A 10,684-nucleotide genomic window follows, 5' to 3' on the forward strand; every position below is an offset into this window, starting at 1 on the left:
TCCATGTATCCAAGTATTCAGAATTTTCTCTGCGATTATTAAATTCTGTATATTTTGGAGGCATGACATTTAAATTTTTTTTTTTCTATTTTCAAAAGAAAAAACAAATACTATACAAATATATCCACTATAATAGAATTTCACAATTTGTAGAAATATGTACAAGATTAAAAACAGGTTGGGGTTTTTATTTAATTTAATTAAGGCTAACATGAAGAACTCACAGCAACATTCTGAGAAAACGAGTGGTTAATTACAATAGGCAAGGACCAGTTTTCAATAAACAAGGTTTAAAAGCAACAGGTTTAACAAATAAACTCAGCATAAGTATCTTTACAGACCAAGGCTGTGATCTTCTGATTTTCTTCTTTCTTGTGATCTTGATTGATCAACAATCAAGTGCCATTAAAACAAACAAAAAAACTTGAAATAAAGAAAAAACATCATAGATTCACAACACAATAAATAAATAAGACCTCTCAAATATTGCATAAGATTATTGTAGTTTGTCATTATACCATTTAGTGTAAGATTTGTGTGTAGCATTGCATCTCTGACAACATTAATGGGTGTTTCATTCAGATCTATATATTTATATATGTATATATATATCCAATACCTTCTGTTCTGCACATCTCCCTCCCTTACACCAACCGCCTGCATGTCCTCCCTCCCCACATCATAAAGCTTCTCTTTGGCCTTCCTCTTTTCCTCTTGCCTGGCAGCTCCATCCTCAGCATCCTTCTCCCAATGTAGCTCTCATCTCTGCTACACACGTGTCCAAACCATCTCAATCTGGCCTCATATATACTGTATATAAATCCCCATTTGGAGTTTGTACATAGTTGCCCTCAATAGGTTCTTTGGTTGTTTCCACACTGATTTCACTACATTCAAAACACGTGAATCAATCAATAAATAATTTACCAGAAGGACAATACACAAAATAAATTCAGAGATTGAGAGAATAAATAAAGCGTCTGAAGTGCTGTTTCTGAAGGTACCAGACAGATGGAAGTAATTTTTTTGTTATGGTATACAGTATATATATACTGTATATATACACAGTGGTGGAAAGTAACAAAGTATAAGTACATTTTTACTGTACATAAGTACATTTTTATCTGTACATACTTAAGCATTTCCTGTTTGAGACTTTCAACTTTCACTCCACTATATTTCAAAGCAAATATGTATACAAATAATATAAACAATAATAAAAATATATATACTACAAATATATACTAAATATAAATATTTATTTATATTAAGAATATAAATGTATATTATTCCTATGTATTACTTTAAAATATATATACTTTGTATAATAAAAATACAATTTAAATTTTTTTTTTAATTTAGTTAAGTATATAATACTATAACTAAGTAATGTAGACGTAAGCAAGCATTTTATGTTAATCAGAATCAGGATCTGCATGAGCTTTATCCTTTACACCAGATATGATAAGTACATTTTTCTTTGAATACTTTTACTTCAGTAGAAATATCAGTGTCATAATTTCACTTTCATGAGAGTAATTTTGTGTCAGGGTATTTGTACTTTTTCCACCACTGTATATATGTATGACAATGCAAAATTCTTCAAAAGGGTGAGCGAGGCCACGGCAGTCAGGGACAGGGCAGCAGAATCCGCAGCGTCAGCAATCCCACTAGGAAGCACAGGGGGCTGGGGCTCAAAATCAGCCCTGATGACCTCCCTGTGGATGGAAACACAACACACACACACACACACACACACACACACACACACACACACACACACACACACACACACACACACACACACACACACACACACACACACACACACACACAGCTAGCTATTATGTAGGCAGGGTTGCTGTGCTAAATTTAAAAGCAGAGTTAAATCCTGAGTAAGAGCAGCAGGTGAGGGTGGTGTCAAGTCCCATATTGCGTTGTGTCAATTAAAGCTGTACTGGTTAAATCTAATATTGCAATATTGTTGTAATTTGTAATTAATTTGTATCCAAATATCATCATATTCACACCTAATATGAGAAACGGAGGGAACAAACCGGAAGTCCATTCGTTCCCATGGAGAGTCGGATTCCGCATTTGAAATGCTGTGACAAGCTACATCCGATCTAGGCTCCAGGTCTGACACTACGGCCGGGAGTGACGTCAGTCAAGTTTTTCATTGGAACTGGACTTAAAACTAAGTAAATAAGTCATGATACAAAATAATGACGTCATTAACATCAATGTTGTATGTCACTTCAATTCACCATCAATAAATCTATTTAAATAGAAGTGAATTGTACGTTTTTTTATTTTTGTTCATCCGGCAGCCGCTTGGGGGGGGTCCAACTGTCCGATGCAGATACGCATGACGGTGCGAAGGAGGCTTGAAGATCAGCTTTACAAATAAACTTGACTCTGACTTGACTCTTCAGTTGTTTTTATTTTATTTTTTTACCTCTGAAGTCCACAGGCCTGTCCTCCCAGGGGGTCAGCACCATGGCCAGGGCCGTCTGCTGCACGTCTGAGAGCGCGGCGCGCTGCGACGTCGTCACTGCCACCGCCTGCTCATAGGAGAACACGCTGATCTGGCTCTGGTCAAACACCACCTGTAGGGGGAGCAGGTGAGTTAAAGGAACAGGAAGAGTATACGAAAGAAGCAAAAGTCAGTCAAAGAGGCTCAGCATTTCCATATGCACTATATTTCTATATACTTCTGCAAATATGTGTTTTTGTATATAGTTCAGGAACTACAGCGATCAGCCACAACATTAAAACCACCAATAATAACCACTAATATTGTGTAGCTTCCCCTCTTGCCGCCAAAACTGCTCTGCCCGTCAAGGCATGGACTCCACAAGACCTCTGTGTGTTCTGACACCTTTCTATCACAGCAGCATCAACTTTATCAGCAATTTGTGCTACAGTAGCTCTTCTGTGGGATCAGACCACACAGGCTAGACTGCTCTCCTCCCGTGCATCAATGACGCCCATGACCCTGTCACCGGTTGTCCTTCCTTGGACCACTTTTGGTAGGTACTAACCACTGCATACCGGGAACACCCCACAAGAGCTGCCGTTTTGGAGATGCTCTGACCCAGTCGTCTAGTCATCACAATTTGGCCCCTGTCAAAGTCGCTCAGATCCTTACGCTTGCCCATTTCTCCTGCTTCAACACATCAACTTCAACAACAATCTTATCCCACCCCTTGACAGGTGCCACTGGAAAGAGCAATATTATTCACTTCACCTGTCAGTGGTTTTAATTTTGTGGCTGATCAGTGTATATATTCAGGAACTATAATATTTGGGGCTTTTTCTATTATCGATATTATGTATGATTGATAACTGAATGTCATATATTGTACATATTCTTACAAACTCTTACCATCTTCCCTATCCTACATCACGTTCCCTTACTGACTGTGGTGGAAAATACATTTTTCAACTTGCCCCCCAATACCTGTCCGACCTCCTCCACCAGCACACTAAATCCCGGAACTTGCGGTCCTCAAACATGGGTCTGCTGTCCATCCCCCCTACCAGATTACCAACTTTCGGGGACAGAGCTTTTCAGTGTGGCAGCCCCCACCCTCTGGAACTCTCTTCCTCCTGTAATCTGTAACTCCCCAACCCTGAATACTTTCAAAACAACCCTCAAGACCCACCTTTTCACCATGGCCTTTCCCCATTAGTTAGTTAGTTTAGATATTCCTTTGTTTTGTTTTTGTTCCTCTCTACCTTAATCTGTCTCCCCCTTTGTATAGGCGCTATACGAATTTAAGTTATTATTATTATTATTATTGTTATTATTCAAGTACTTCAGTGTATTTTGTTTCTCAGACTTTCAACTTTTACTCCACTACATAACACAGTCGCATTATTTTTGTGAAAAAATAAAATCTGGATTACTATTTAACAACCTGGTCCTAGGAACGGAACACGGTAGTTAAGTGAGCAGTACCTGTATTATATTAATCCAAGCAGATGTCAATATTAGTCTTATGATGCAGTTTGAAGCGTGACATTACACTAAAGACACCCCTATCTTTCCCAGCCCTACCTTTGTGAATTATATATTTTTTTTTACAATAAGTTATCCAAGATGGCCGTACTTAGTATTGACTGAAAACAAGTCTCTGGGGATATTTTACCACTGTTTTCCATATTTTATGTGGCGAAAAAAAATATATATGTACTGCACAATTAGTCAATTCAGGTTAAGGCAATCTTATCTTAACGTTGACTCACAGCAAACTTTTTGGGGGGAATCAGAGAGACGGCCAGAGGTGTGACTCCCTCGATCTGCTCCTTCACCAGAGCCGACATGGACATGTCTGGAAGACCCGCTGCACAGAGTGGAAATGTCAATCGACCCCAAAAGGACAACAAACCTTTAACCACAACGCAACATTGATCCACCATTGGCAGATGCTCTCACTGAATGTGATACAGCATTTTGATGATCGTACCGGCCAGAGCTCCGATCTCGATGAAGACGTCGGGCCCCCAGGAGCTGGTTGGTCCGAATGCCAGGCTGTGCGTCAGTAGGCGGACCAGGGAGAGGAGTTGCTCCTCCGAACAGGAAAGCCTCAGCCCACCCAGCCGCAGCGCAGCCTTACTGCGTCCACCAGGGGGGCGACAGAAGACATCCAGTCAGAAGCTTGGTCGATTTTTATGGCGATGAGAGGTTTTCGAGAGCCGGTTCTTGACGAGTTACTCGATAATAAGAGTCGTTCGTTTTTTCCAGGCACCAAAGGGTGACAGGAGACATTTGATCAGAGAAGATGGAAGCTTTGTTGATTTGTATGTTTCTTTTCCTTGTTTTACAATACTCTGGTGTCCAATTTAATTAAAATGTATCTCCCCCGGAAACTGGTGGTTGTCATTAGTATATCTAGTATACTTTTTAAGTATTCACAATTAATATGCTAAACTTATGTCTACTTTAAACTACTTAAGTTGTACTAAGTATGTTAGAAGCTGTACCTATGATGTGCTTACATATATAAAAAATAGCATTTTCATGTATTTTTGCTTACTTTTGGTTACCAAAATAATACATATTGAACAAAAACGCCTTAGTTAGTCAGCTTACTTACATAATTGTTCAATATACTCTGTTTATATACTGAATGATTGATAGTCAGAAAGACATATAGACAGATATTGAAAAAATGACAATGACTGTTACGAAAATACTGTCTTCATCTTAAAATAGTGTCTTCTCACCTGAACTCCACAGGGTTGAATGCTCCCATCTCTGTGGGTTTGGCCCCACAGACGATGTGTCCCATGGCCACCAGTGTGCTGGAGTCCAGCTGGCTGGGGCTGAGCTTGGTGGAGTTCAACAAGGTGGAGAACAGCAAAGAAAGCTAGGAGGCAGAAACACATGGAGAGGGAGATCAGACTGGACTACGGGTCAAAGTCTAATTGGATGCTGAAGTTTGACGTTTCTAACACAGTTTAACATCTTTATTTTATGTTTGTGGATCAGACTGTGAATAAATAGCGACATAAAATCTGATGTATAGCTCTATATATGCCTGAAAGAACTCTTTTGTAAACAAGAAGTGGCAATGTGGGGAAAAGGTACTGTATTTAATTCAGGCTTAGGGATCCTACTGTGAGTAAATAAGTTGTGTGCTTGTTTCTGGTGGAGTTTAAATAAACCACTTGGATCCATGTAGGAGGAGTTTTTAGGTGTATTGATTCTTGATAGATTTTTTAAGAAGAATAATTTAAACAATTTGTATATATTTCACAATTTGTATTTTATTTTTTCTTCTCCATTTTTCAGACTGTTTCAATGCAACTCATCAACTAATCGTCTGTAGCGAAACACACCAAACCTCACCATGACAAATTCCTCTATTTAAATGTACTGTACATAGCGGAATAAACAACATTCTTATAGTAAAAAATGATAAAATAATAATAATCATCTTGTCCGTTTTAATATCTACAGCCGTGTGCAGAGTGGCTACCTGTCGGCTGGTCCAGCCGTGGACGACGCCCAAGGCAGAGACACTGCCGACCTCAGTGAGACGCAGCGAGCTCAGCTCCTCCCGCGACAGCTGCAGAGCCAGCCGACCCAGCTGAGAGATCACACAGGGGCAGAAGGAGGACACGGGGCCATGCACCTACACACACACACACACACACACACACACACACACACACACACACACACACACACACACACACACACACACACACACACACACACACACACACACACACACACTCATATAAACAAAGAGAAGCACAGGTAAGGTTTCAAATGTCATCAGGATGTATAAAAAATAGCCCTTTACATTTAAGCATCATGTATTATATCTGTAATGTGTGACCTGTTTTCTTAAATATTGCAAATTAGACTGTATGAGATGTTGTGGGCAAACTGCAAGTTTAAAGGAGGCAAAATAAAAGCAATATGATAAAAGAACAGGCTTGTTACGTTCTTATTAAGTGTTTCAGGAAAATGGGGATAAGAGCCGATAGAATGACTAGTGAGTACAACCAACATTACAAGCATTACAGTACTTATATGGATAGGAATACTGTATGTACTGTATGTCTAATAATAATTATATTTAAAAAAATATATAATAATAATAATTATTATTATTATTATTAACATTAATATTACTATGCATGTTATTATTACTATTATTATTAATAACAAGAATATTCATGTGAGAATATTACAGCTTACATAGCTTCTCCATTTCTCTGCAAATGTTCTTGGTTAACGTCACACTCAATCCCTAGTGAGGATTTAATCCCCGACATGAGTGAATGAGCGATAGACAGAATGTCACCTCTTTTGCTTTGTTGAGCAGCTGGGTGTGTTGGTAGTCCGTGAGGAAGGGATCCTGTCCAATCAAATCCAGGCAGCTGGAGAAGGCCCTAGACGACATGGCCGCCAGGCTGCTGGTGGGCCATGCGGCCGGGGCGGTCGTGTGCAGGATCTCGCAGGTCGGGGCCGAGACGGCAGCTGGACGAGGAACGGGAAGACCAGACCTTTAATTTTACATATAGGGGCAGTTTTCCCTATGTACCCATATGTAGCTATGTAAATGTGATAGTATTATTAACTTTAGTAGTAGTATGGGATGTAATGATAGTAGTTTGGGAATTTTTATAATTATTAGCAGGCGCAATAGTAATACTGTTCGCAGTCATAGAAGTATTAGCGGTAGCATTGATGAACATAGTAATATGAGTAATGTAACTTGTGAGTCTGTTTGAATAAAAGCTTTAATTACTAAATGTAAATGCCACCTAAGCGTAAATAAATGTTCACTTCAAAATTACATTTAAAACTGGTCGCCATAGGTTTCCAAGGGCTGGGTGACATTAAGAAGAAAATTTATCATAGTGGTGATGTGGTTAAAGCAGCCGCACCTGTCTTGGGTCGTGGTAATTAGTCCCGGAATTGGGGTGACTGTACGCCTGTTGCTCGATAGAGCAATCAACGAGCAACATGTAAAACCCCTATCCCCACACACACAGGGGAGTGTCTGTCATGACAATGTTCCATCTGCTCCCGGCTTGTTCCATCTTGCCCAAACTCTACAATAAACTGGTGTGTTTACAACATCTCCGCCTGTGTCTGTGTCGGAGGCCCCTGAAAACGCCACTCGGCTGGCATGTGGCAGACAGATCTGTCACATTTATATTCATAATCATCGGAAAATTAACACATCAAAATATCTTAAGATATCCTATACATAGAAAAGTTTTGAGTTTCCTCAGATTGAACTACAGCATATGGGAGTGTAAAAGTATATCAGAACAAAGCTCTGCAATATCTCAGAACTCACATCACCAGTCACAGGGGCACCAGGGCACATTTTTCATCGCTTAGTTTAGACCCCAATAAAGCAACTTCTTTTACCTCAAGATAACACAATATCTTGCCCTAGTGTTATTGTATGCTGAGTGAGCGCATATTAGCAGATAACGGGCGCTCCACTCACAAGAGAGGCGGTTGGTGGTGAGGAAGCCGAGAAAGTACTGCAGGAGGAACTGCTGCCTGGCGAACAGAGTGCTGCGCTCCTCCCATGCCCCGCTCCGCAAGCAACGTACCCCCACCTCCCCCCTCTCCCACTCGGACTGGCTGAGGAACAGCCGTTCGATTCCGGCCATAGTCATGAGGTCCTGGAATCATGGAAACCCCCACACACATATACATATACCGTATAATCAGATAGAAATTAACCATGCATATACTGTAGAAAAACACCACATACAAATTTCACACAATTCAACGTATTTACACACATACATATACATAACATGTACATAACACATACATACATAACATATACATACACATAACACATACAGACATAAAACATACATACATAGTACATACATATATAGCACATATACGTACATATGTAACACACACTCTTAAACCATACATAACACATGAACATAACACGTACACAGCACATACATACATAACACATATACATACATAGCACATACATGCATAACAAATACACATACATAACCCATACACATTTTTTTGGTCCATTGTTTACCTTAGGTATATTGTTAGGTTATTTGCATCGTTTATTGTACATCCCTATTTTTCTATCTTCAAGTTAATCCCTAGTTTTCTTGTATATTGCCAATCTTTTCCAGGTCATCCTCAGGTTTATACCATATTGCTTTTTTCTTTTATGTGTATTCTTATGACTTTATTATTATTATTGCCTATTTTTGATGCGAGCCACAATTTCTATCCATCAATCAATCAATCAATCTATCATTAGTTTATTTTAATGCAACCTGGCTGTTCACGCATCATACATACACACACACACACAAACACATATACATACAACATAAAGTATATGCCACATGCACAGAAATACAGTTAATATATACATACACACACAAAAAAATATTGTAGCGACAAGATTCATCTATTCTATCAATCTATCTATTTTAAGTTTAATGTGGCTAAGTGGCCGAAACTGCCCAGATAGTCCAATACTGTAAATTCAAATATTCTACGGCTCATTTTCATTCGCTAAAAGAACAAGTAATAATTTACAGTGAAGAAAAGAAAGAAATAACAGAACCCCGAGGGAACTCACGGAGGAAATCTTCTGCAGCTTGTCTTTGGACAGGAAGAAGAGAAAGTGTCCCACCTGATTGAGCGTGGCCCTGTTCCAAGTTTCCACCGGGCTGCAGGAGAAGACAAACACTGGTTGTTATGTGATTTGTTAATGAGGGCTTTGCTTCCACCACAACCCACGGATGTACTTAATGGGAGTGGAAGTCATTTTGCATGAAGGTCTGGGCTAAATGACTACATGAGCTACTCAGGAATGCAGTTTAAGTTATGTACTCTATGTCATGTATACTGTATGTATGCAAACTTGCCCTATTTCCTATTTTTGACAAGTGTGAATTGTTGATACACAGGTTAATTCTAATTATTTATTTTAAATTTCAAATTTTTGTTTTATTGTAAATTGCAAAATCTTTATATTTGTTTGTTATTTTTTAGGTTTCTTGTGCTGTATATGGCCAATTTCTTAGTAAATTATAGCCGATTTGAAGCTGTTTGGAAACTGAATGACGCGGATTATGTGACACATTCTATTCATGCTAACGGTGGTATTGTATTTGAGATTAGTTATTAGGCAAACACTATATGATTTGGGATATATTCTGGAATATAATTCATTCATATATTCCATTTCCGAGGGACTACGGTACCCAAAAGTCTGGGGCTCCTCCAACATCGTGGCCACCAGCTGCTTCTTTGTGGCACTGTAGCAGAGCCCACGCAGGAGCTCAAGGCTGTTGACGAAGAAGCTCCGGCTCAGCTGGACGAACACTTCGTCCACCACGAAAGGCGCCATGATGCCCAGGGAAAGGAACTCTTCCTCTGTGAACTCTCCCGTGTACAAGCCCTGGAAGAAGAAGCACCAAGCCAGATCCAGGACTAAATCAGTAAAACCAAATTAATACATTACCACAGATTTCCATTGACTTGACCAAATAATGCAGCATCTGTGGCTGCAAGTGATTAACTGCACATTTGAAACAGTGGGAGAATGCTGAAGCGCAACTGAAAGTCTAACTAGGTAAGTGTAACTAGTGATGCAATGTTTTTTGGGGAATTGGTTCTTGATGACTGACTCAATAAAAACATATTTGCAATTTTCTTTGTCTTTGTTTGTTTGATTCAAGAGTCAGCGAATTCCTGTTTTTTTGGGTTTTTTTCTTTTAACCTGTGCTGTCAGCATGCTTGGCATACAACACAGCATATTTGTATGCCATTGCATCTAGAACAGAGTTAGTCTGCAAGTGGAGTTCAACTTCTCAAACTGCAATGCCACTTTTTATTCATTCTTTAATCATCAAGAACTGCTGCAATAACTCTGTCCTGTGGACGACCTGTGGGATGACAAGAGCACAGCTTTTTGTTACACAGAACCGCCGTCTCGTCTTTAAACAACTAATCACTACTCCAAGAGGAGGAGAATCACTACAGGTGAGACAGATAAACATAGAACCAAACAACAACATGTAGATGGAAAAACATAAACATAGAAACGTGAAAAACTGGAACAGCAATTCGGCGCAGGGCCACTTCCTGGCAGTAAATGAGGGAGGAAAGGAGAGGGATCCAACCAGGAGGGTGTTGGGGGTG

General features: G+C 39.5%; 1 protein-coding gene and 1 long non-coding RNA gene across 2 annotated transcripts; both read right to left on the reverse strand.

Annotated features, from left to right (window-relative positions):
• Nucleotides 1-1,402: 1,402 nt before the first annotated feature.
• strc1 (stereocilin 1) lies at nucleotides 1,403-5,279 on the reverse strand. The gene is made up of 5 exons (XM_079998140.1): nucleotides 5,233-5,279; nucleotides 4,473-4,621; nucleotides 4,252-4,349; nucleotides 2,459-2,609; nucleotides 1,403-1,718 (listed from the first exon to the last, which is right to left on the reverse strand). The coding sequence occupies exons 1-5, from the start codon at nucleotides 5,259-5,261 to the stop codon at nucleotides 1,630-1,632; spliced, it is 516 nt and encodes a 171-aa protein (XP_079854266.1). The 5' UTR covers nucleotides 5,262-5,279; the 3' UTR covers nucleotides 1,403-1,629.
• A 755-nt stretch (nucleotides 5,280-6,034) lies between these two features.
• Nucleotides 6,035-8,091, reverse strand: LOC307228118. The gene is made up of 3 exons (XR_013844074.1): nucleotides 7,986-8,091; nucleotides 6,825-7,000; nucleotides 6,035-6,143 (listed from the first exon to the last, which is right to left on the reverse strand). It is a non-coding gene; the product is annotated as an uncharacterized lncRNA (long non-coding RNA).
• Between the last annotated feature and the right edge of the window lie 2,593 nt (nucleotides 8,092-10,684).

The sequence above is a fragment of the Zeus faber genome, assembly GCF_960531495.2.
Source record: "Zeus faber genome assembly, chromosome: 3".
NCBI classification, from domain to species: domain Eukaryota; kingdom Metazoa; phylum Chordata; class Actinopteri; order Zeiformes; family Zeidae; genus Zeus; species Zeus faber.